General features: G+C 35.2%; 2 protein-coding genes across 7 annotated transcripts; both read left to right on the top strand.

Moving 5' to 3' along the window:
* zdhhc23a (zinc finger DHHC-type palmitoyltransferase 23a) lies at window positions 1-16312 on the top strand. Of its 5 annotated transcripts, XM_067407165.1 has the most exons (10): window positions 1-444; window positions 2953-3321; window positions 3651-4301; window positions 5600-5767; window positions 5957-6224; window positions 7670-11651; window positions 12292-12468; window positions 13340-13660; window positions 15109-15197; window positions 15447-16312. In XM_067407165.1, exons 2-6 carry the CDS (start codon window positions 3200-3202, stop codon window positions 7688-7690), a joined length of 1230 nt encoding a protein of 409 aa, XP_067263266.1. In that variant the 5' UTR covers window positions 1-444; window positions 2953-3199; the 3' UTR covers window positions 7691-11651; window positions 12292-12468; window positions 13340-13660; window positions 15109-15197; window positions 15447-16312. The 5 variants fall into 5 exon arrangements, with proteins under 5 accessions (XP_067263266.1, XP_067263267.1, XP_067263265.1 ...); XM_067407166.1 differs by having other exon boundaries at window positions 1-285; window positions 7670-12468; XM_067407164.1 differs by having other exon boundaries at window positions 7670-12468.
* Window positions 16313-18683: 2371 nt separating this feature from the next.
* ctsll (cathepsin L, like) lies at window positions 18684-21306 on the top strand. Of its 2 annotated transcripts, none has more exons than XM_067408457.1 (8): window positions 18684-18764; window positions 19132-19267; window positions 19381-19503; window positions 19641-19793; window positions 19906-20130; window positions 20287-20455; window positions 20623-20740; window positions 20852-21306. In XM_067408457.1, the coding sequence occupies exons 2-8, from the start codon at window positions 19145-19147 to the stop codon at window positions 20949-20951; spliced, it is 1011 nt and encodes a 336-aa protein (XP_067264558.1). In that variant the 5' UTR covers window positions 18684-18764; window positions 19132-19144; the 3' UTR covers window positions 20952-21306. The 2 variants fall into 2 exon arrangements, with proteins under 2 accessions (XP_067264558.1, XP_067264557.1); XM_067408456.1 differs by having other exon boundaries at window positions 19132-19270.
* Window positions 21307-27999: the final 6693 nt, after the last annotated feature.

Below are 27999 nucleotides of genomic sequence, written 5' to 3'. Positions count from 1 at the left end.
GCGCAGAGTTATCTATCACTGCCTTCCGGACAGTCCTGAGAATCTTCACGTGCTGGACCTCATCTGATAAACCCCACAAGGACGCGCCTTTCTGTTTATTGGAGGTATTTAAGGAGCAAACGACTGAGATGTATCTCTTAAAAATATATATTTTGATAACATTTATATAATTGCTAAATGAAACGAAGACGCGTCTGGACTTCCACCTGCGTTCTCTGACGGGGAAAATCGGATTAATGGGAAAAGTTAAGCTGGATTTCTAGGATGACATCTTGACATTTCAGGGTAAACAAACAGACAAAAAAGCTGGGGTCAGCCTTTTCTTTCTCCAGACTACTACAAGTGCAACTGAAGATCAGGGAAGACTCACCACAAATAGATGTATAAACTGAAGAACTTCGTGTGGGATGCATTTCCATCTGTGTTGAGGCTGTTAAAACATAGGTAAAAATTAAGCTAAGATTATTTTGATAAAGGTTTCAAATGAAAATCGTTGATATATATTTTAAGGAATTGAATCATCCTTTGTAGGGTTAATTTTGAATCACAGCAAACTCAAGGGCAAACCTTTTGTTTACTCCAGGGATCAAATGTAATTTAGAACATGTCAAACACATGCCGCTCAATTATTTTCTCTATCGAAAACTATGACAGAAAATGGCCTCTCAGGGAAAAGTTTTTTGATGGCCCAATTATTTGATCCACTTGAGACATCAGATGGCCTTAATTCAAGTAACAAAGAGTTGATTCAGATATTAACGCTTTAATGCATGAATTATGACAACCTCAGTCAGGAGGTTACAGAGATTTTCAGATGTCCACTTAAGTGGACAGTGTGCATTTTTGGTTTTAAATAAGATGCTGTATTAAACATAAAACAGTAATAACACAGCAATCTACACTGATCTATTGATGTTTTCAGACTGTGGAAAAAACTAGCGATCAGGTGTTTTCAATCTCATATGAAATGAGCAGTGTTGGGAGTATCACATTACAAGTAACATGCATAATGTAATCAGATTACTTTTGATGTAACGCATTACAAGTAATGTACATTACATAATCACATTACTTTTTGATGTAACTGCAATTATATTCTAATAACACAAATACATTTATTTACAGCCAAAAAACTACTGCAGATGAAATATTTTCAAGAACAACAATCACAATAATAGCATGAAATGTAACTGAAATATACTGTAGCTAGTGATGCATTAAAGGAACACTCCACTTTTTTTGAAAATAGGCTAATTTTCCAACTCCCCTAGAGTTAAACAGTTGAGTTTTACCGTTTTCGAATCCATTCAGCCGATCTCCGGTTCTGGCGGTACCACTTTTAGCATAGCTTAGCATAGTTCATTGAATCTGATTAGACCGTTAGCATCGCACTTAAAAATGACCAAAGAGTTTTGATATTTTTCCTATTTAAAACTTGACTCTTCTGTAGTTAAATCGTGTACTAAGACAGACGGAAAATAAAAAGTTGTGATTTTCTAGGCTGATATGGCTAGGAACTATACTCTCATTCCAGCGTAATAATCAAGGAACTTTGCTACCGTTCCATGGCTTCAGCAGTGCAATGATATTACGCAGCGCCTGTGAGCCCCTGCTTGCACAGGGAACGTGCCTTGCAACCGTTTGTGAGAGACGCTGCGTAATATCATTGCGCCTGCTGCAGCCATGGAATGGCAGCAAAGTTCCTTGATTATTACGCCTGAATGAGAGTATAGTTCTTAGCCATATCAGCCTAGAAAATCGCAACTTTTCATTTTCCGCTGGTCTTAGTACACGATCTAACTACAGAAGAGTCAAGTTTTAAATAGGAAAAATATCAAAACTCTTTGGTCATTTTTAAGCGCAATGCTAACGGTCTAATCAGATTCAATGAACTATGCTAAGCTATGCTAAAAGTGGTACTGCCAGAACCGGAGATCGGCTGAATGGATTCGAAAACGGTAAAACTCAACTGTTTAACTCTTGGGGAGTTGGAAAATTAGCCTATTTTCAAAAAAAGTGGAGTGTTCCTTTAAGTCCAATTTAGTGGATAGATGATTAATCAGAATTTCCTCCCAATCTAAAATCAGTACTTGGAAAATTTAACAATGATATGACTTCTTAGATGTTACTTGATGCTACATTTTTTTTAGGATAGAAGGAATGGATTGGTATTCCAGATCAACTTGGCATTTCTGAATGGCCGTCAGTTATCTTGGTTTGGAGGGAAAAAAAAATCCACATAAAAAGGTTTGTCACTTGGTGGCAATGTATAGGATGATGCACTAGTGTCCACTGAAGAGGTTGATGTACAACAATGCCATCAAAATCCATGCATATGCAAGAAAACGCTTTTTGAGTAGCTGTCCACTGTAGTGACCTCTATGTGTGAAAGGGTTAATATTTTCTGCATTGTTAAAAATACTAATTATAGACCACATAGCTAATTATAGACCAGTGCCTATGTTATTGTGTGCGTCCATCTGTATTGTCTGTGCCAGTGTAAGCTCCCAAGTGAGAAAGGCATGGGTTGGGCCAGATGTCAGTGTTAGACACCTGACTATGTGCTGTTCCTCTGTGACCTGAAACTAGTAAGTGAGTTTAGGCCACAAGTGTGTAAATTGCCTATAAAATTGATTTACCTCCCTTGAACTTTTTTGTATTCAGTTTATTGTATTTTATGTAAGTGATCATAACAAAAAATCCCTGTAATGTCAAAGAAAAAAAACACATACATTTTGTTAAATTCATTAAATGCCTTCATTGAATATTCATTAATAAAAACCAATTAACTAAGAATCTGTCCTCCAAAATTACACAAAAGAGCAACTGTTTTGCATATTTCATAAACCTATTTCATAAATTTGCGCATTGTGAATTGTCTGATAACCATCAAGATCAACAAGAAAAACAATATTGGCAAGAACTGATTTTATGTTATTTCTTTCCAACCAGTGCAACGCATGGTTTTTTTCCACGAAGCTTCTGATGTAAAAAGCAGCAGATGAACTGCGAGGGAGCTGAACAAGAAATCCACCTGCATCTGTTATATCAGCTAACTGCTAAAACTACCAACAGCCCTGAATCAACCCTGTCCCGAGATGAACGAACACTTTCCACTTATTTGAATAAATGTGATCTAACCGAATCCTGAAAAAAGCTTGATCTCACAGTGGAAGCAGATTGTCTCTGACACAAAGAGATGAAACGAGAACGTTTTAAGCCTCCGCAACCAGATGACCCTCTGTGCTGCTGTGGAGACATCGACCAGCAAAGAGAGTACTGCTGCTGTGACTGTGAAGAACTTGATGATGCCTGTGAAAGGTCAGAGGTCAACCATTTAACCATTCATGGCATGCAGATAAAGTTTGTCATTGCATTTGTTCATGTAAGCTTTTTAAAGAGTAGTTCACACAGAAATTATTCTAGGAATTCATTTTGTCCTCATTTACTCACCTTCACTTTGTTCCAAATGCTTATTTTATCTGTGGAACACACAAGGAGATCATTTTCAGCTGCTCTTTTTCATACAACAAAAGTCTGTAAAGGTGTGTAAATGATGACAACCCTTTAATTTATGAGTGAATGCATCAGTTTTTAGTTGTTTTGCTCTTTTCACTGAAAAAGTCTGTATTTCTCACCCTTCTCATTAGGTTACTCAGAGGAGAACCAGACAAGCCAGACATCATCTCTCGTTTCATCTCTCGTATGGCTGATCATTTGGGTTTGCCATGTTGTGCCATAGGACCCCTTCGATTAGAGCTCTCTGTTTTACCTCCCATGGTATTGATTCCTGGCCTGTTGCGAGTAGCCGCAATTAATTGTATGTTGGGATTTGTGGTCTTAACTGCCCTACCAGGACTGGTGCTTTGGTATTACTATGTGACTCACAAAAGGAAAAGACGCACATTGTTTTTCCTTAGTTTGGCACTTTTCTCCCTTGCCTATATGTACTACCTTTTCCTTACCGAGATCGTTCCCAGAGGAGATGTAAGTAATCTGCAGCTGGTTACTGCGACGACAGGCATGATGTTGACGCTTATCTCCCTTGTGCGCACCAAACAGGGACCAGGCGTTGTCAAATCCCAATCATTAGCTCTGGGAATCAACAGTAGCTCTACAACCAATCAGAGCACAAACTTACCCAGAGACTCCACCCCCTGCAATGGAATCAGCCAGTCAAAGGTGGAGAAGGAAGGAAAGAAGAAGTTATGCCCTGTGTGCCAACTGGTGCGCCCACCAAGGGCTGGGCACTGCAGGATCTGTGGGGCATGTGTCCTTCGAATGGACCACCACTGTGTTTGGTGGGTTTCTCATTCCTTCTTCTTTGAAAATTTAGTATGAACACTTTATTCTCAGTGTGAAGTGAATTATTATTATGAATAATTTAAATATTCTGAAAACTACAGAAAGAATTTGTGCACTGCAGCCATTTTCTGTATCTGTATGTGTATCTTTTAATGACAAAATTAAACACTGCCATTCAAAAGTTATCTTATACCCACCAAGGCTGTATTTATTTGATCAGAAATACAGTAAAGCAGTATTATTGTTAAATATTATTATGGTTAATATAACTGTTTTCTATTTGATTGTATTTTAAAATGCAATTTATTCATGTGATGGCAAAGCTGAATTTCAGCAGAATCATCCTTCAGAAATCAATCTTAAATGCTTTTTTGGTGCTCAAAAACACATTATTATTATTAATGTTGAAAACAATTGCGCTGATATACTACTACAGTAGATAGTATTTTTAAATTATTATATTTTATTATAATTAAATATATATATATATATATATATATATATATATATATATATATATATATATATATATATATATATATATATATATATATATATATTTTTTTATTAAAAACCTTTATATAAATAAATAAATAAAAATCCTGATATATGCATAATAAAAGGAGAGAGAGTAACTGCTTCCATTCATGAAGTTCACAGTTTAGTCATCTTGGTGTCACAGACTCATTATTTCGTTATGATTTCAGATATGTTCATTAAAAATATTACTTTATACTTGTGCTTGTTGGATAATCAGTCAAAAGAATGTTTTCTATTATTATATAATTAATATTCATTAGTCATTTTTATGTCAGTTTTTGTGCCTTTCCTACATATATTTGGCTTCATGCACATCCCAACTATAGAAATAGTTGAACAATTCCAAAAATGAATTGTAGGTCATCTCCCTAGCATTCTCATGCCAGTTATTTAATTCTATTTCTGATCTTTCCACAAATTGTATGCATGTGTACACTACCCCATCAGACACACACATATGTTCAAGCTGATTCCCAAAAGACGTCACTGGAGCAAGACAGGCTGGAGAGACATGTGCATAGGCCACAGGAACGCAGCTTTCAGCACAGAAAAGAGAGATCTCACCAGGCCAATCTGTCTCTGTGCTGCTTCAACACGCACACAGGCACAAATAAAAATAGGAACTTGCCATAAACCACATCTAAGAGAGAAAATAGCGTAACTGTTCTTGACTTGGTTTTTGGTATAAATATGTCTGTGTGTTTACATGACTGCTTATTTTTTGTGTCTTTGTGTGCGTGACTCTCCATGACAGGATAAACAGCTGTGTAGGCCAAGCCAATCACAGGCAGTTCATTTTGACGCTCCTTCTCTTCCTGCTGACATCCTTCTACGGGATCAGTTTGGTGTTACGGAGTATATGTCCACGACAGAGTCTATTCACAGCTATGTTATACTGTCCCGGAGTCTACAGCCAATACAGGTACACCATCCACATATATATATATATATATATATATATATATATATATATATATATATATATATATATATATATATATATATATATATATATATATATATATATATGTGTGTGTTTAATAGAAAATATGCACATACGCAGTGTGTTTTTAACCTAATATAACACATTTGTGTGTGTTTGTGTGTGTAGCACAGCGCTGTGCTTTACATGTGTGTGGTACAGCGTTATCATAACAGCCGGTCTGCTCCACCTGTTCATCATTCAGATTATCAATGTCAGTTACAACGTAACAGAACGTGAAGCTCAAATTGCTTTGCGCAACAAAACTGGCAGACGGCGCTTTTGTGGCCTGGTTGTGGAGACTGGTGTCTATTCACGAAGCTTCCTCCAGAACTGGATTCAGTTCCTCACAATGAACACGGATGAGAACGATTCCCCCTTCATCTTCACAGACATGGTATGACACAAGAGACTACAGGCATGAAGATCCTGGGTAGTATTTAAGCCATAATGATGTGATATGTTAAACATGACTGTGGTGTGGTTAGGCCTAAAATGTTGGTTGACACATTTACCTTGTTTGCATCAGGCAGAATGGTAGTATTATTTATTATGAATGGTATGGAACTGGCAAGCAGGAACTTTTTAGGCAGTCAGTTTAAATTGATGAAAACATATTTAATGCCTGTGGGGTTTTTTTTTTTAATTATTATTATTCCAGTTTTCATGTACACTGATGAGCCAAAACATTATAACCAGTCACAGGTGAAGCAAATAGTGTTGATCATCTCATAACAAGGCCACATATTAGGGTCTGGGTAGATTAGATGGTAAACAAACAATCAATTCTCGTAATTGTTGGATGCAGAAAAAAATGGACAGGAATTAAGATCTGAGTGACTTTGATAAGGGCCAAATTGTTATGGCAAGATTAGGTTAGAGTATCTCTGAAATGGCAAGGCATGTGGGTTGCTCCTGGTCAGCAGTGGTAAGAATTTACTAAAAGTGGTCCAAGGAGGGACAAACCTTAAACCGGAGACAGGGTGGGCTCCCAAGGTTCATTGATGCACAAGGGCAATGATGGCTATCCCGTCTTGTCCAAGCCAACGGGAAGTCTACTGTGGCACCAAAGTCACACCAAATTTTAATGCCCTACAATGGGTACGCTAGCATCCACTGGACCTTGAAGCAGTGAAAGAAGGTCGTCATTTTCTTTTGCATCACATGGACGGCCATGTACACGTGCACCGTTTACCTGGGGAAGTGATGGCACAATGATGCACTGTGGGATGACAACGAGCCAGTGGAGAGAGTGTGATTCTTTGAGCGATGTTCTGCTGGGAAACCCTAGGTCCGGTCATTCATGTGGACGGCAGTTTGGATGGAACATGCCACCTACCTAAACATTGTTACAGACCAGGTACACCATTCATGATAATGGTGGAAGTGGGCTCTTTCAGCAGGATAATGCACCCTGCCACACTGCACTCATTGTTCAGGAACGGTTTGAGGAACATGATGGAGAGTTCAAAATGTTGCCCCAGCCTCTAAATTCCCCACACTATAAAAAATAAATAGTTGAACATACTGCAGGCCTCAACATTTGACACAAACCTCAAGAATGATGACAATCAATAAATCTCTCTTTACATTACAAATAACTAACAATAATGACAAAATAACTACAACATTTTTTAAAAAGAAGTCAGCAAACAGAAAAACAATAATACAATAAAAACAGTAAACACATAATTTATTCATGCTGCAATGCGTGCTGGGAACTCACGGGGGATTCTGTGTCTGACAGGGGTTTTTATGTAGTTTCAAGAAAATTGCATTTCTTAGTATTTGAGACTCAAATGGTTTTGTGAAACTGAAAAATATGTAGTTGCTTTTTTACAGTGCAGATCTCAATCCAGTTGAACATCTGTGGACCAATAAGTTCGATCCACGGCAGCTCCACCTCGCAACCTACAGGACTTGAAGGATTTGCTGCTAACATCTTGGTGCCAGATACCACAGGATGTCTTCAGGGGTCTTGTAGAGTGCATGCCTCGACAGCTCAGCGCTGTTTTGGCAGCACAACAGCACTTTAGGCAGGTGGTCATAATGTTTTGGCTCATTGATGTATATGGGCATAATGAGGTTCAGTGGTTTGCAGTCACAGTAGTTTTTTTATGAAATGAAACTTCCTGGTTGCACATAATGAAACTTTGCCCATAAGTCTGAAACTTTATAGCAGAAATAATCAAATTGTATGAATGCAACATGCTGCAATAATCAAACATAAGTAGGTAACTTTGTAATCTTAGTAGCAAATTAAGTGTGTTTTAATGACAAGTGTAAGAAATAGTATACAGTAAGTTTTATCTGATGATCAAAGCCCAGAAAATAAATGTCACAACCTGAAATATCCCCGAATTATTGCAATTAAGAAATGTATTAGTGATTATTATATATTTATAGATATTTATAAATATTATTATATTTAAAATATTATAATAGTTCACCCCAAAATTAAAGTTCTTTCATCAATCACTCACCATCATGTTGTTTCAAAGTTTTCTTGACATATTATAGGACAGGATGTTGAATAGAGACAGTGTACATTTTTAGCTATTTCCTTTTTAAAGTGGGGCATCTATTGAAACCTTAAAGGGGCTCTATGTAAGATTTTTACTTTAATAAAGCATAAAAATATCCCAATATGTTTGCAGATATTTAACACGTGCAAGTTCACCTACTTGTTTCTCAGACAGACAATGCCAGATATTCTATTTTGAAAATGTGCGTTCCATGTCGGAATGTCTGTTTTTGTTTTGGTCTGTGGGAAACCTCTGCTGCAGTTTATCCAATAGTATTTCGACATCACAGGTTGCCAGTTGGCAGAAAACACCGCGTATTGCAGCTTGTATTGCGCATAATTTTAGTCATTCCCGCAGGTTTCGCGCTCACACCAAAAGCGCGCGCACCACTGATCTGTATAAGTGAAGCGAACAAGCCATGCTCAGTCTTCAGGGACAGAAATCAAACAGAGTCACAAGTACCAAAATAAGCGCCTTCCAGCGCTTAAACTGTCAAATACATACAAAAGTATGTCAAAACCAGCGGCACAGGCAATCTTGGCGTGTACACTGTCAGTTTTTAATCGTTAAATAGCTAAGAAAGTGAACCCAAGTCGTGTGTAACATTATTGGGTCCGTTGAACACCGTTCATAAACTCTTAAAGGGACAGCAGTCCAATATTCCTGCTGCTGTCTGTCATGTTAATCAAAGAACAAAAGACAAATCACTTTCTGCTTTTGACTGAATACGTTGTATAACTTTAATGGTAAGAATTATTTGCAATAAAGACGACAGAAATTAAGGTAACCATTGCAAACACAATGTGTTATTTTACATTTGATTACTTTAATTTCTGTAGTATTTCTTACCGGGAATAAAAGTTAACCCGAAAAAATTAGTTTCATAGCTCTCTTTATTCTATTGCATTTATTTGAGCTGTTTATATTTTATTACTGACTTTTACTTGTTTTTTTTATGAAAATAAAACTCTGCATTGAAGAAAAGTAGATTTTTGTTTGTATACGTTGTCTTTTACAGTTCTTAGAAAGAAAATCAGAATCAGCAAAAAATAGGTATCGGCTGATCACACTAACAAAAAATCAGAATCGGACAAGAAAATTGCAATCGGTGCATCTCTACTAAAAAGCCTCTGAATCCATCTAAATATCTCTATGAACAACAGCATATCAAAACAGATAAATCAACTCATTAGCTTACAGTGTTTAAGTCTTGTAAGGCCCACCTAATGGGCCCAATGACGGTTTCCCACAGGACGGGGAAGGTTTACGCGTGTATGTCTTTTCAGCGTCTCTATGAAGTTCACTTAATTTCACTCGTTTAATCTGACTCCAATTTCAAATGATTCTTATTCGTTGTGCTTCCAATTAGAAATTACTCATTAGTTATGCATTAATTTAGATATTTGATTATTCCGATTATCTTATATCTTCAATTATTTCGTTCACTGCAGTCCCGGTATGGCTTTAGAAGAGTCACTTCGGCCGACTGAGTGCTCTTCCCGGACACAAACTCGTCAATTCTGACCTTAAACATTGGATGCAGGGTAAATATCTACCTTTAAGTCGGTCGCGCTCTGCTCACTTGTAACAAAAAGCAGTTTTTTATATATTTACGAAAACTGCAACTTAAGGCAGTGATAGTCAGAAATTGAAATGGACTTAATATATGTGCCCCATGGGGGTTTTCCTTTTGGAGTTAGGGCAAGGCGTTGCCCTTTGCTATTTCTCTGAGATCTTCTTCTCTAGGTGAGTTTTATTGCTTTATTGCAGGATGCTTGATCTCAGTTTTCGTTTAGAAGGAAAATCAAGTCTCCTCAGTTTTCATTGTCAATTGCGCTCCCTATTGTTGCTGGCAACCATATGCTGTAAAAGCTGGCAACCCGCGTCTTTGAACAAGGGGGCGGGCCAAACAATATTTTGAATTTGGACTGCAGTACCTATTTTGAACACTGGGTGTCATTATTACATAGAGGCTCTTTAAAGCTGATAGTTCACCCAAAAATAAAAAAATTCTGTCATCATTTAATCACCCTTATGTCATTTCAGAACTGCTTGAGTTTTCTTTTTTTAATTAATTATATGTTTGTTTGTTTATTTATTTGGGTTGAACACAAAAGAGCATACTTTGAAAAATGTCTATGGTGTTTGTCCATACAATGGTGACAAATGTCCAATATACTCACTCTCATGTTGTTCCAAACCAACAGATTTTTCACATACAATGAAAGTCGATGGGGCCCAGTGTTTTTTTTTTTTTTTTTTTTGACCCCAAAAAACAACATTAGACACCATCATATCAAAAAAAAAAAAAAAAAGTATTTTGTGTGTGTTTCATAGGGGAAAAAAGAAAGTAATACAGGTTTGGAATGATATGAGGGGAACATAAATTTCATTTTTGGGGTGAACTATTCTTTTAAAACTGTAAGAAATATTTAAAAAGATTGAACACAGATTTATCAACCTGCCAAATGCTAGTAAACCAAAAAATTATTTTTTACGGCAAATGTATAATCCTTGTAATTGTAAATATGCTGCTATTTGTAGTGTGCTCTCTCAGGACGAATGTTATACACTTTTCTGTAATGACATATTTCTATGTTAAATGCTCCTTGAACAATAGTGTGTTAAAGGGTTAGTTCACCCAAAAATGAAAAGTCATTAATTACTCACCCTCATGTCGTTTCAAACCCATAAGACTTTTGTTCATCTTCAGAACGCAAATAATATCTTTTTGATGAAATCTGAGAGCTTTCTGTCCCTCCATACACAGATACACAATTGCAACTTTGACAAAAAATTCATAGAGATCATAAAATGAATCCATTGAGCGGTTTAGTTCATATTTTCTGAAGAGACTCGATGGCTTTATATGATGAACAGATTGAATTTATTCACATATAAACATTCAACATTCAACTCAAATCAGTTATGGTAAATGAAAGCTCAAGCATGTTTGCTTAACGTTTGCTTGTGTGTTACGCAGCACGTTTGAGCTTCCACAAAGAGGTTCGTTCTCGCGCGTCAAGCAGGTTTGGTTGAGCTTGTTTATGTTCACGATCAATGTTTATATATGAATGAAAGCCTAAATTCAATCTGTTCATCATATAAAGTGATTGAGTCTCTTCAGAAAATATGGACTAAACTTCTCAATTAATACGGATTGGTTTTAAAATCTCTTTATGAACTTTTTGAAGCATCAAATTTTCAATTGCGTATAGGCTGTCTATAGAGGGACAGAAAGCTCTCAGATTTCATCAAAAAGATCTTCATTTGCATATAAGGTTTGGAACGACATGAGGGTGAGTAATTAATGAATTCATTTTTTGGGTTAACTAACCCTTTAAGTAATGCTGAGGTGTTCTTTATTGTCATCTATATTAAATGAATGATCATACATCATTAAGTGTACAAATAAAGATAATGTGTTTAAATGAATTCTGTTATTTACATATACTGCCACTCACAAAAGTATGACACATTGGTTGTGAAACATGTGAGATTATGTGAAACGGTCATGAGTGACCTACCTATGCAGCGGAGGGAGACAGGAAGTGGTTTTTATAGCAGTGCTGGTCCAATAACCTCTGTGCAACAACAAGAATGACAGCAAGACAGTGGAAACACAAGAACATATTTGCATGTGTGCTTTAGACTACACTTTCTCATTTATGCAAAATGAAGTGAAATGACACCATGAGACTATTACAATTTTAATTTATACAGATTGATATGAACAATGTTTTATTTATTTATGTTTTTAAACAAATTGCAGTGTAAAAAGAGTATCGATTATTTGAAATCTCACTGGCTACTTTAAAAACAATAAAGAATTCTTACAATCACATCCCTTCTAATATACAGTTCTTAGACATGGTACTTCTTTACAGGAAGTTGTTTTAAAAGATAAGATTAACTGTAACTCCTGCCCCCAACTTTTAGAGCTACCAGGGTTGTCTTTGTGGTTGCTTTCTGTCTATGCTGAAAAATGCATTAGACGACATCGCACGTCAAGCATAGCGCAAGACACCATGATGAGGATCGGACAGATTAATCCATCTCTAGTATCTGAACAACACCGGACCCATGTGTTAATACTCTTCATAACCCTTATAACAGGTAAGTGTATGTGAGAGAGTATGTGACTTTGAGACACACACACAGACAGAGAAAGGCTTTACTTTAGTTTTTGTTATACCTTCAAAAGCTTGGGGTCTGTTGTGAGATGTTTATGAAAGAAGTCTTGTATGCGAACCATTGCATTTATTTGTTCACAAATATTAAAAACAGTATTGTGAAATAACTGTTTTCTATTTTAATATATTTTAATTTATTCCTATAATGACATAAGCTAAATTTTAAGCATCATTATACTCCAGTCTTCAGTGGCATGATCCTTCAGAATCATTTTAATATGCTGATTTGGTGCTCAAGAAATATTTTTTATGATTATGAATGTTGAAAACAATTATGCTGCTTAATATTTATGTGGAAATCATGATGTATATATATTTTTATATATTTTTTTTCCTGATAAATATAAAGTTTACAAATTCGCTCTTCAGTTCAATGCCAAATAAAATGTTATTACCAAATAAAAGAATTAATTTCTTTCAAAAAAGAGAAAATGTATTCCCCTTTAAACTTTTGAACAGCAGTGTATTCTTGTGATGTATATAATGAAAACTTTTTAATGAAAGAACTGAACTGTTAAAAGAAGGAAACTGGCAGTTAGATACAGGAAGAGAAAGCAAATATGGGTTCACAAGCACCTGACAGTATAAGAACTGAGCTCTTTTTCACATCTACTGATTGATTAGGTGTGCTATTTTATAAACTGTTTAAAAAATGATTTACTGATCATACAGAGAAAAGCTGATAAATTATGCTGTTCAGTTCAGTATGCTGAAAATGCTGTTTGTGCCATAACACGTTTCTTTATTCTTTATCTCTTCTTGCTTTTTCTTCTTTCTCTCTTTGTTTTTCACAGGGGCCTTTACAGATGAAGATGTGATTCGAGCTCCTTTGGGTGGGAGTGCAACTTTTAACTTAAATGTTACAAGAGACATGAAAGTAAGCCTTGCTGAATGGAGCAGGTGTCCAGATCAGAAGGTTTTTGTGTTCAGCCCCAGCCATGGACTCACTATAGTTAACAACAGCTATGCTGGTCGTCTTTTTGCAAAATCAAACCACAGCATTGTACTGGAAAAATTACAAGAGAGCGACTTTGTGACTTATTGCTATAAACTCAGCACTTTCCCGCATGGGAGTCTTCAAGGCCAAATTAATCTAGTGAAAAGAACAGAAAATGGTAAGAATAATTATCCTTCTCAACATAACACCAGGCATGCTGTTTGTAAGTTAGCTAAAAATACCCATTTTTGTTCCAACAAATTACATGTTATAATTATTCATTTAAATTATAATTATAACCATTATGGCTATTTACCGTATTCACACCCATATCTGACTATCATTTAACATTCAGAATCAAGATCAGGCACACAACACAGAACACGCAGAGCAGAATCATCAAAGTGCTGTACTATGTTCCACTACTGGAAATTATTCAATTAAAACTAATTACTAAAAAACAAACTAATAGCCTAGTAACACACTTTATTTCTTTGTTTAAAAACAAGAACATAATGAGAGTAACAGAAACCCGAATCAAATCCATTCTAAGGTGCAAACCTCTGACAAACGTCTACATAATAGAAAAAAGTGAAGGACACACTGTAAAAAATTATTGTAATTTTAACAGTAAAAGACCAAATTGACAGCAAAGTTCCCTGTAAAAAATCAAACCTTACATTTTTTGTAATTTTACAGTAAAATACTGTTAAATGTACCATTTTTGGAGGTAAAAAAAAAAACAAATCTAATAATTTACAGTGAAAAATCATAAACTGACTTTTCCTGAATTCCTTGACATTTCACATTTGATGGTTTTTAATTTTAATAATTATGTTTCTTCTTAGTTTTTTCTTGTCTGTTACATTAGGACAGTGTTTCTCAACCTTTTTTTCAGACCCTTTGAAAATTTGAAAAATGTTGTCACGATACTGAAATCCTGTGCTGAAATTCAGACCAAACTTCCATTTACTATCCATTTGTGTGTGTTCTTTGTTATTATTAAAGACATCAGAGATTGGTGGTACCTAGCCTATATGTTAAATGCTTTATATGGAGCCCGCACATGACATGCAAGAAAAAAAAAAGTAAATCGCGCACAAATAGAGGGAATGAATTAGGCCTAGTAGCCTAAATCGTGTGCACGATTTAGCCTATTTTTTTCCTGCATGTCATGCGCGGGGCTCCGTAGCTTTTTATACACATTTTAGCAATTTAAAAATGTTTGAAGGGTTTTTACATGGCACCCCTGCTCTCCCCAGATGTCACCCCGGTTGGGAATCACTGCATTAGGGTTTTATGTTACATCTTATTAAATGAATGTTTATTGCATTAAAAAGAACAAAACAGATTTTAGTAGCAGCGTGGCCTTGCTAATTCAGCAAAAAATGGCTGTTGGATTTACCATTTTAAATTCATTTTTTTTAAACAGTCTAAAAAAATATGATCTGTGAATTTATGTTTGATGGTTTGTTTTTGCATATTCTCATAGTTTAACTTTGTTGTAACTATATAATTTGAATTTAAATTTAGTGATGTTTGTTATTGTTTTTTTGGTACTAATAAGATAATAATAGAGAGAGTGGAAGTAAAAAATGAGACATTGTATTGTTAATCTTGTCTCAGGTCTCCCCATGGCAGTGATAATCTGGGTGGGTTGTGCCATGGGTTTAATAGTACTACTTGGAATCATCGCTGGAGTGGTTTGTTACAAGGTAATAATCTCAAACACATCCACATAAAAAGAAGAAGAAAAGAATCAATTGAATTCAATGACTGAATATTTTAGAGAATGATTTACAAAGAAATTAATTGTGCTCATTTTTTTTTAAAGAATAATGTCGAATGTGTGTGCCACCCTCTTAAAAAGACTTGGAATGTTTTCTATAATGTGTCTTAGTAGAGTCAGGTTTCATGCATGTGCCACACCAAATGTTTACCTCAACCAATGTCTCTTCCATCAGAAGAGGAGAAGGAACCCAGCATTGAATCCTGTGCAGCATAAAGATCAGAACAAAGCGAAGAGCACACGCACCCAGAGTGAAGAAGAGTCGCAGAATGATGACTGCAATTACCTCAGTTTGACTTAATATGTCTATAATATATATATTAATGGATTTATTGTAAATTCTAAGAAATTGACTGCTTTTTAATAACATCACAGAAATATCCCACAGAGAAAATAAAGTTTGTGGACTAGCACATACACTTATAAACTTTAAATCTTTTCTTTCTAGCTTTTAAGAGGAGTTTAATTCATTCTTATTTGGATATTACATTTTATTTTGTAATAGACTATGCTTTCTCTGGCAATAAATGTTTTGTCCTTTTAAGTGTGGCCTTTATGTTGTTCTTTCCCATCATGATAGGGTGGACTGGGGAGAAAATAAATAATTAAAATATTAGGATTAGAAGATGTTAATTGTTCAGTTTTGGCCATTGATCTGGCCTCAAGTATGATGAGTTCGGTTAAGCAAAAAAGAAAGTAAATCAAAAGCAAGTTAATGAGTTGATTATTTTCTTCTGTGTTGGTCTGAAGTGTTAGGGTAATAATCTATGTAAAGTCAAAAATGTTTTAATTTAATTTATCCTACCAACTTGCATTACCCTTTTTGTTCAGATGGTGGGAGTGTATTAAATGATTCAGGCAAGGCTGCATTGCATATAAATAAATGTGAAATATTACTGCTGTAAGAGAATTATTAACAATAATGTGATTAGTATCTTAGTAGAAGTATGTAAAGTTTCCTTTTTTTTGTGATGAGAAATGGCATTAGTCACATATGGTAGGCCTACATTTTATTCAGTTTCTGATGACCTCAAGAAAAGTAACGAGTGACTTTGGCAGTTCGTCGGCAGGAGGATCAGAATGATTGCGTTTTTTTCACCCCCATCAGTTGAAGTCTGATGTCCACTCTCTCTGATCATTTGTTCTGGTTCCTTTCAAGTTTTGATGACAACATTTACTGGTTGACCTAATTAATCATGCGGTCACACAATGCCTCACACAAGTCTCTAACACCTACAGGTAAACATGTCTCATGCCACTGCTTCCTATTCACTGATGAAAAGATAACAAATAAGACTAAAGAGGTTTTGTACAAAGGCACAGGATAAGTTGTATGATTTGTTGCAAAGCGAAACTGGTAAAATTCAACAGTGTCTTTTAGGGTCTAACCAAGAGTTTTGCCATTGTAAAAAGGCCTACATGTAAAATGTATCTCACTCCATCAAACGTCAGACAACAGAATATCTTTTCAGTTCCTTTTTCTATCTTTCTAATATGTTGTATGCAAGAAATATCTGTGGTTTTTGCTATGCATTAAAGGTGTGTTTAATTAGTGATTTTCATTATAAAATAAATCCTGTTTTGACACTATTTTATAACATTATAAAATATAATATAATATATAATGTGATCCTTAGATACTAGCATTTATATAACACTGTAACAGTAATGATCTATATATATATACAGTACAGTCCAAAAGTTTGGAACCACTAAGATTTTTAATGTTTTTAAAAGAAGTTTCATCTGCTCACCAAGGCTACATTTATTTAATTAAAAATACAGTAAAAAACAGTAATATTGTGAAATATTATTACAATTTAAAATAACTGTGTACTATTTAAATATATTTGACAAAGTAATTTATTCCTGTGATGCAAAGCTGAATTTTCAGCATCATTACTCCAGTCTTCAGTGTCACATGATCCTTCAGAAATCATTCTAATATGCTGATTTGCTGCTCAATAAACATTTATGATTATTTTCAATGTTGAAAACAGTTGTGTACTTTTTTTTTCAGGATTCCTTGATGAATAGAAAGTTCAAAAGAACAGCATTTATCTGAAATACAAAGCTTCTGTAGCATTATACACTACCGTTCAAAAGTTTGGGGTCAGTAAGAATTTTTATTTTTATTTTTTTGAAAAGAAATTAAAGAAATGAATACTTTTATTCAGCAAGGATGCATTAAATCAACCAAAAGTGGCAGTAAAGACATTTATAATGTTACAAAAGATTAGATTTCAGATAAGCGCTGTTCTTTTGAACTTTCTATTCATCAAATAATCCTGAAAAAAAATATTGTACACAAATATTTTGTACAATTGTACACATTAAATGTTTCTTGAGCAGCAGATCAGCATATTAGAATGATTTCTGAAGGATCATGTGACACTGAAGACTGGAGTAATGATGCTGAAAATTCAGCTTTGCATCACAGGAATAAATTACTTTGTGAAATATATTCAAATAGAAAACAGTTATTTTAAACTGTAATAATATTTCACAATATTACTGTTTTTTACTGTATTTTTAATTAAATAATTGTAGCCTTGGTGAGCAGATGAAACTTCTTTTAAAAACATTAAAAATCTTAGTGGTTCCAAACTCTTGGACTGTACTGTATATATATATATATATATAGGCCTATATATATATAGTCTTTACATTGAATGCTACTTAAAAAAAAAAAAAAAAATCATGAATCTTTTTTAGAGATGTTCCTCCATGGAGATAGGCTACTTATAATAATAATAATAATAATAATAATAATCAGTAGCCTATGTTCTTAGACATATTAAGAGCAAACTTGAAAAGTAGGATTATTTGTATTTAAACTGTGCACACTCTGCAACTGAAAGACCAAGATAAAGCAGATGATGCCAAGAAGCACTGGGGTTGCTAAATTTTGTATTTTTAGCGTCATACAAAACACAAGCCACTGATTGTGTTTCAAAACGCTTAGTTATGGAATTTTCTCAATGGCCTAAGTGTTTTCACTTTGATTATTTTCTGTCTGAGCATGTTGAATTCGTCAGACACACACTTCTCTGACAAGCACAAACAAACATGAACATTTACACAAAAGAGAGCAAAGCCCTGAACAAAATAAAAGTCTCATAAACACAATAAATAATTTTAATTAACTAGCAATTAAAATTCAATTCCAATTTAGGCTACATCCAATCTCATTTATCTTTACGCAACCTTATCAAATATTTATTAACGAACTTTTATATTGTAAACACAGGCAAAGTGTTCTCGAATGTAATTTTTAATCTTGCTACAATATGTAAGTATCACTGTATTCCAGTGATGAGTTCTCGATCTTGTGATGCTGGATCACATGAGTGGATGAGATTCTTGCTTCACATGATTGGCTGTTAACGTTTAGCTTACCAATGAGACGACGCCTCTATGTTCAGGCACGCTTTAAAAACCGCTCAGTTGTAAACAATGACAGTCAATCACTCATTTCGTTCGCTTGTAAAAGGTAAGTTTATGTCTCTCTCTTTCGTGAGCGTACGGTGCAGTGATTATATTTAGCCTACCTGAGTTTCAGCTCCGTCTGTAGTGGAGATTTATGAAAAAAATGTGTATTTGCTTGTTTAAACTTCATTTTAAAAAGCTTTTTAAGTATTTTCTAGGCTAGTGAAGCTTATGTTGAACGATGTGCATTGTATGTGTGTGGCTTTGTAACCTGCACATGTTCAGTGTCTTCTTAACTTGGAATAGCTAACTGTTGGTGTGCGCACTGAGGTTTTGCTCCTTGTAATTGAATAAAATGTTTACTGCTGTAGTCTGTGTATCTCGCCTCTGTGACATTCCTTGAAACTGAGTCTTGTTTTCTTGTGTCTCAGTCTTCCAGGCAGGATGATGTTTGCCTCGCTCCTCACGCTATGCATGAGCGCCGTGTTTGCTGCTCCAAGCTTAGACCAGAAGTTGGATGACCACTGGCACCTCTGGAAGAGCTATCATGGAAGAAACTACTACGAGGTGGTAGTACTAGAGCTTGTAGCTAGACATAAGCTTCAACACAAAGGAAATGCAATGCATGTCTTTATACATGCATTTTTATTTTGCAATGGCTGAAACTTCTGCTTCTTCAGAAAGAAGAGGGCTGGAGGAGAATGGTGTGGGAAAAGAACTTCAGAAAAATTGAGTTGCACAACCTTGAGCACTCCGTGGGCAAACACACCTTCCGACTGGGAATGAACCAATTTGGTGACATGGTGAGTAGTTTTTCTGTGGGATGTTGTATCTGTTGTAAAATATAATCCCCTTCTTATCTAATCAACACTGAGATCAATGGTTACCTTTTTTACCTTTTTTATTTTTTAATTAAGCCTTTTTGCGTCCTCCCTCACAGACAAATGAGGAGTTCAAACAAGCGATGAATGGTTACAGTCATGACCCCAACCGGAAGTCAAAAGGCTCATTGTTTATGGAACCCAGCTTTTTTGAAGCCCCCCAACAGGTTGACTGGAGAGAAAAGGGTTATGTCACCCCTGTTAAAGACCAAGTAAGAAATTTATTAAACTGGTTTCTAGAGCTTTTGTTCTGTGTCTGTTAGTGTTAAAATGTGCATGTATTGCTTCATTGTTTGGTAACAAAGTCATGTTTCCTGATCCTAGAAACGGTGTGGATCTTGCTGGGCTTTCAGCTCAACCGGTGCTTTGGAGGGTCAGGTGTTCCGTAAAACGGGAAAGCTGGTATCATTGAGTGAGCAAAACTTGATGGACTGTTCTAGGCCGGAGGGCAATCACGGCTGTGATGGAGGCCTCATGGACCAGGCCTTCCAGTATGTTCAGGATAACAATGGGCTGGATTCCGAGGAGTCGTATCCCTACCTTGCAACGGTAAAAATCAGTTGTGTGCTTTTTCTGACTTGCAGATGCTAGTGAATCTATGAGTGCCAAGGCTTTGCTCCCTTTTCAACCCATATCTCAATGAGTATTTGATAACCTCACATGTAATGTACAATTTATTTATTTATTTTCCTTTTGTGCTTGCAGGATGACCAGCCATGCCGCTACGACCCCCGTTATAATGCTGCTAATGACACTGGTTTTGTGGACATTCCCAGTGGTAAAGAGCATGCTCTGATGAAGGCTGTTGCTGCTGTGGGTCCTGTAGCTGTTGCTATTGATGCTGCACATGAATCCTTCCAGTTCTACCAGTCCGGTAGGTGGTTGACTTTATTTCTGAGAATGGTCTAAATTTATGGTTATTTGAATTGTATGATAACTTGTATGCACAACCATTACAAAATTTTAGACGTCTTTCTTTTTAAACCCAAATCAAACTGGCAGTCTTTGAGGTTTAACTCCTTTCTAAACTTTCTACTCTAGGCATCTATTATGAGAAGGAGTGCAGCAGTGAAGAACTTGACCATGGAGTCTTGGTAGTTGGTTATGGTTATGAGGGTGCTGATGTTGCTGGGAAGAGATACTGGATTGTGAAGAACAGGTATGACTTACTTCTGGTGTCCTCTTAATGTTACACATGTGTGGTGTTTTAAAATGAAACCTAACTGCAGGCACAACCTTAAAAGCATGCTACTTTGTTCTGTATCTTTAGTTGGACTGAGAAATGGGGTAACAAAGGCTACATCTACATGGCTAAAGACCGAAAGAACCATTGTGGCATTGCGACATCCGCCAGCTATCCTCTAGTATAAAACCACTGCACTTCTCTGCATTCTGGAAATTCTATAGTTCATTGGTCTACTCTTTTAAGTGTTTTAATTCTACTGTTTTTGTTTGTATTAAATACTGTAATGCATTTTAGTTTGACTTTAATATATGGTTTTATATTAGAACACTTGCTTTGTCCGTTTTTATTTTGTGCTTTTACAAAGTCACTTGTCTTGGAACACTGCCAGTATGTATGTAGCAAGTTTCTTCTATAAAGGTTTTAAGCTGTCTTGGAATGCACAAATCTATCAAGTGTTTTTTTTTTTTTTTTTAATCCAGTGAACCATTTTCTATTGATACAGTTCCATTGTATTTGATGCTTGATTATCTTTTGAGCAATGTTACAAGCCAGGGTCACACCTGTAAGTGTTACAATGTGTACAAATGCTGTGCTTTATCTACTTGACCTGTAAAAGGGTGAATATTAAACTTGTATGGAAAGCTATATGGAAGTCTGTTTCTGTGCACTTGGGATCTCATGCAAGAGTGGTCCGTCTGTAAGAAGCCCATAATGTGGCTAAAAATATTGCTTGGGCCTCTTATGTTTTGTGAGGAGCATAGTGAACTTAGTGTGTAAACCCACTTTCTCATTGCTGTTAAAAGGATTAGATTCTTAAGCCATTCTCATTGTACAGAACTAAATGCTGTGCTGTTACCCACTAAGCCAAAAATTAAGTCTGTCATTAATTACTCACCCACATATCAGTACAAACCCGTAAGACTTCCATTCATCTTTGGAATGCAAATGAAGATCTTTTTGACAATCTAAGCGCTTTCTGTCCCTCCATAGACAACCTATGCAAATGAAATTGACACTTTAATAAAAGTTAGAGGTCATAACTAATATGTATTGAGTAGTTTAGTCCAAGTTTTTTTTTTTTTTTTTGAAGAGACAATCTCTTTGACAAACAGACTGAATTTAGACTTTTATTCACATGTACATTTCATCAACTTGCATCAGTCAAATGGAAACTCAAGCATGTTCGCTTAACGCGTGAGAACTGACGAGGTTCATTCTCGTGTTAGGCAGCACTTTTGAGCTTCTGGAAGAGGTTTGTTCTTGTGCTTAGGTTGAGTTCATGTTCACCGATCTATGATTATATGAGTTAAAGACCAAATTAAACCTGTTCATATAAAGCAATTGAGTCTCTTGGATGTCATGACTCGATTTGTGGATGCCATGACTTTTTAAGATGCAGGATATCTCCTTTTTATAATGTTCTGGCTTTTTAAAACTTTATTTTACAATACAATTAAAGGGTTAGTTCACCCAAAAATGAAAATTCTGTCATTTATTACTCACCCTCATGCTGTTCCACACCCGTAAGACCTTTGTTAATCTTTCGGACGCAAATTAGGATATTTTTGTTGAATTCCGATGGCTCCGTGAGGCCTTCATAGCCAGCAATGACATTTCCTCTCTCAAGATCCATAAAGGTACTAAAAGCATATTTAAATCTGTTCATGTGGGTACAGTGGTTCAATATTAATGTTATAAAGCGACGAGAATACTCTTGGTGCACCAAAAAAACCTAAATAACGACTTACAGAGTGATGGCCTATTTCAAAACACTGCTTCAGGAAGCTTCAGAGCGTTATGAATCAGCATGTCGAATCAGCGGTTTGGAGTGCCAAAATCAGTTTGACCTGATGAGTTTGAGAGGCGATTTGAATCATGATTCGATACGCTGATTCATTATGCACCGAAGCTTCCTGAAGCAGCTATATAAGTAGTTTTTTTTTTTTTTACACCAAAATGTTTTTAGTACATTAATGGATATTGAGAGAGAAAATGTCATTGCTGGCGATAGAGGCTTCATGGAGCCATCAGATTTCAACAAAAATATCTTAATTTGTGTTCCGAAGATTAACGAAGGTCTTATGGGTGTGGAATGGCATGAGGGTGAGTAATAAATGACATTATTTTCATTTTTGGGTGAACTAACCCTTTAATAATATTTGAAGATTATGATATCCCTATGATATTTTATTAGCCTATAGCTTGATCTTTAAATAAATGAAAAATAAATGAAAGAACACAACACACTTTTGTGTTCACACTTTATGTTCCACAACGCGGATTTTCTATGTAAACTTTTCCCACCGCGTTTTAAATGCGCCATGACAAGTTAAAAGAAAAACTTATAAGCCTGCAGTGTTATTAAATCTTACGTCGTAAATCCAACAATCGTTGGACCGCAAGTCATGCGCGCGCACGCTTAGGCGATCACAGGCGATCACAAGCGCTCTTGGCGGGAACTAGAGCTTGTAAACGACGCCAGATGATGATTCTCAGGAAGACTCTATCAAGTGCGTAGTTACTAAAGCCAGTCAGCGTTTGTTTAGTTGCATTTGATGCTTTTAAAGTAACTGCAGTTGTCAAAGACACTATGTCTGTTTTTGCACTAAAACATAGACAGCGTCATGAGTGTTGAGAACAGGTTAGTAATTTTGTTGTCAGTGAAACCCATACGCAAATCTAAATGTAGGCCTACATACTAATTTTACTATGGGCATTTCATGTATGGCATAAACCTATAGAAAATCATATATAAACATACCGAACGTGTGCATACATGTTTTGTGAATAAACTTATATAAACGAGACATGGTCTTAACTATGGGAATTGTATACATGGTATAAACTTATATCTTCTTATATACTGAGGATGTATATTGCCTTACACTATAACATATATGAACACTACTCGGGATATAGGAACATAGGCTAGGTAGGCTATATGCATATAGGCCTATATTACATTTATGTATGAAAATAGCATAAACTGTTTGTCCACTGAAAATGTTTACATTACTTCTTTCTGTACAGGATTATATAATTGATAATAACTGATTCAAATTATTTATAAATAAAAAGTTTAAAATATTAAAATATCTAGAGCATGTAAACACCTGAAGCACAATAATAAAATATAACACACTCAGGCGCTGAGGTTAGTATGTAAGAAATATATAAATATATATATATATATATATATATATATATATATATATATATATATATATATATATAATATATTTATTTATTTTTTCTTTTATATTATTTTCCCCTTTTCAGAGACTTGTTACATTAGGGCCAGGCTGTGGATAAAGTTCCAAACTGGGATGTAAACGTTGATTGATGCATCAAGATCTGATGAAACAAGGAAAGCAAGGGTAAGGTAGGCCTACTGTACAATGTATGCACTGTATGCACTTTGTTTGGTTAGTGTGCCCCAGTTAATATAAACTACTGTAGGCACCCTTGAACTCAGAGCTGGTGAAAAGATACATTAGCTTCAGAAGGTGTAAAAGCTGTCATAAGTCTGTGAACATCATGACAAAGATAATTTAGATAATTTTTTGAATCAAAATCATCATTACTTGTTGGTTGTACGTGCCTAGACATTGACACAATGTTACTTGGCTTGGCTTTGAAGTTTGAGCTGTAAATATGAGAGGTCAGTACATGCTGTGTGTGCCTGTTAGAGAGTCATTCTGAGTCATATCATGTGCTTAGCTTTGCCATTCCACTGCTGTTGTAAGCAGCTTCTAGTTATAATATCAGCCAGCTTAAGACTTTTTCAGCTTCATGGTTATCAAGTATTAGTCACATAAGTCATTTCTTACAGCATTTGCTTTGATTATATGTCTTGAACATCATTTGTTCATGATGCATTTCAGCAATGAGTCCAAGAATGATCTGGAGTTAGATCCGTTTTCAATATTGAATTCTGCTGTTTACCATGTAAAGAGTGCAGCTAATGGAGTTAAAGTGAGAGCGCCTGACTGGCTGTGAAGTGCATGTTTGTATAAAACTGCTTTGTTAGTGGTGTAAAGTAGTTTATTAAATGTAATAAGTATCTTTTCATCTACTTAGTAGTTTTACTGAGTATCAAAGATATTGGCAACTTTTACTCTCTACTTGATTACATTTTTAAATTGATTAAAAATTTTAAATAAATAAAAGTAAATGTACTTTTTACTCCAATACATGTGTGATGAGTAATGCAATTACACATTACATTTTGCATGGCACCTAACTTTTTCTACAGCACTTTGTTTCTGCTATAGTGAGGCGATATCACCATCTAAGGGCATTGAAGGTACTATATCTTGTGCGTTTTGCCTTTTCTCACCCAAACTTGACAAAAAAGGCTACTTTACGTGAATGCGAGTGCATTAGCAGGTAGTTTTGAATCTCAGAGGTTTGATTAAAGGTGCCGTAGAAGTCGTTTTCAAAAGATGTAATATAAGTCTAAGGTGTCCCCTGAATGTGTCTGTGAAGTTTCAGCTCAAAATACCCCATAGATTTTTTTTAATTAATTTTTTTAACTGCCTATTTTGAGGCATCATTAAATATGCGCCGATTCAGCACGCGGCCCCTTCAAATTCTCGTGCTCCCCTCCCCCGAGCTCGCAACTGCCTTAAACAGCATAAACAAAGTTCACACAGCTAATATAACCCTCAAAATGGATCTTTACAAAGTGTTCGTCATGCAGCATGTCTAATCGCGTAAGTATGGTATTTATTTGGATGTTTACATTTGATTCTGAATGAATTTGATGGTGCTCCGTGGCTAAAGCTAACATTACATACTGTTGGAGAGATTTATAAAGAATGAAGTTGTATTTATGCATTATACAGACTGCAAGTTTTTTAAAAATCAAAATAGCGACAGTCTTGTCTCCATGAATACAGTAAGAAACGATTGTAACTTTAACCATATTTAACAGCAACATGCTAACAAAACATTTAGAAAGACAGTTTACAAATATCACTAAAAATATCATGATATCATGGATCATGTCAGTTATTATTGCCCCATCTACCATTTTTCGCTATTGTTCTTGCTTGCTTAGTCTGATGATTCAGTTGTGCACAGATCCAGACGTTAATACTGGCTGCCCTTGTCTAATGCCTTGAACATGAACTGGCATATGCAAATATTGGGGGCGTACATATTAATGATCCCGACTGTTACGTAACAGTCGGTGTTATGTTGAGATTCGCCTGTTCTTCTGAGGTCTTTTAAACAAATGAGATTTATATAAGAAGGAGGAAACAATGGTGTTTGAGACTCACTGTATGTCATTTCCATGTACTGAACTCTTGTTATTCATCTATGCCAAGGTAAATTCAATTTTCCATTCTACGGCACCTTTAAAGATATGAGGACATGACTGCATCTGGTGATGAGGCTGAAACTAGCACATCCAGTGCAGTAGACTTTGACTATTAAATATTACTTAACATTATTTTATTTATCCGCTATATTGACGAGACCTCTTTGAAGAATATTAGTTGGTTAGGATATTAGTACTAATGGCCTTTTTTGCACTTGAGCTTAATTGAGACTTAAAAGATTGTGGATGTTTAAAAGGCTGTAGTGTCAACCTTGATTTAGAGCAATTTTGAGGTTTTCAGTTTTATTTTAATTTTAGAAAATAAATGTGATTGCTCTCCTCACAAATCAACTGTTTCTTATTTTTGCTGGCATGTCTCTCAGGTGTTGAGGACTAGTGTATCTTTAAGCCTAAATTCAGCACAAGTAAAATACTTAAGTAGAGTTAAAATCAGATACTTTAAGACTTTTACTCAAGTCGTATTGGAATTGGTGACTTGTAACTTGTAATGGAGTCATTTTAACTGCAAGGTATCTGTACTTTGACTCAAGTTGGTTTTCAGGTACTCTTTACACCTCTGCGCTTTAATTTACTTTTCCTATTTGCAGAACTTGAAGGCATTTGCATGTATCATTGTATGTTGTACAGTGATCCATTTTTTCTTAATAACAGTTCAAAATATGTACACTAAATTTAGTTTCCATATCTGATAACAAAAGAGATTTTTTTTGTTCACTAGCTTGGAACACTTTTCCTTTTCCTTGAATAATAATAATAATAATAATAATAATAATAATAATAATAATAATAATAATAAAAAATAATAAAATGTAATAAATCTGTTGCAAGAGCGCCCTCTGCTGGTACAGACTTTACTAAACATCCTACAAATGGCATCACAGTGGACAGTTTTTGAATACTAAGAAAGTATTAAAATTCTGAGGTAGCAAACATGCAGAATTCCAATTCTAATTTTAATTTTACAAAAATGAGCTGGAATTAAAAAACACAGAACTGCAATGTGTCATTTTTATCTAGAAAGCAAATGATCTTCAAGACAAACTTTGAATAAGATGTCTTGACATGTTTGAATGTGTCTTCTGTAAGAAATTTTATGTAATTTGTACTTCATTTATAGATACTACTTTTTATATTTTATAATTGTATGGACCAGAGCAGAAGAACACTTACAGTTCATGCCATTGTCTGTTGAATTTCTTTCAATTGTAATGTAGGAAATTACACTTCCTCTAATGCCTTTTTCATGTGGGGTGATGCCAATTCAATTTAAATTCCAACTTATACATTGAAAAAGAGAATTCTTTAATTCTGAATTGCACCCAACCCTGTATGTGACACTTTGTTCTTAGTGGATTGTCTGCATATTTTCAATATAACATAAAAAAAACAATCCATCATTGCTGGGTTTCAAAATTTGGGCCTGATTCAGTAAGGATGGTAAACACTTAAAAAAAAAAAAAAAATGACATGGTTCATCACTTGAATGTTTGCCAGTGACTATTTCCACAATGTGACATAAATGATGTGAGAAATGATTTCTATTCCTGACCCTTCCTCTGAAGACTATATTGCAGCTTTGATGCTGTATAGTTGTAGTACTTTGTCTCTTTTACAGTATATTCTGAATATTGTGTTTTCATGCTCATAATTGCAACTTCATACCTCGCAGTTGTGACTTTATTTCTCACATTTGTGTTATATCTCATAACTGCAACAAAGGGGTCTCCAAAGAGGCAGGAGACTGCTAACTGCAGACCAAGCTACTGTTCACTACATTAATGGAAACAAATGTTTACATGTTTGTTAGCCTTCAGTATTGTGCTTTAATACAGTTTAGTAGGCTGGTGGCTAGTCTTCTGCTCAGATATATTCACCATGTAATGAG

Source organism: Chanodichthys erythropterus, chromosome 13, assembly GCF_024489055.1.
Source record: "Chanodichthys erythropterus isolate Z2021 chromosome 13, ASM2448905v1, whole genome shotgun sequence".
Lineage (NCBI taxonomy): Eukaryota > Metazoa > Chordata > Actinopteri > Cypriniformes > Xenocyprididae > Chanodichthys > Chanodichthys erythropterus.
Note: the sequence above shows the minus strand (reverse complement) of the source record. Positions and strands in the feature narration are given on the sequence as shown.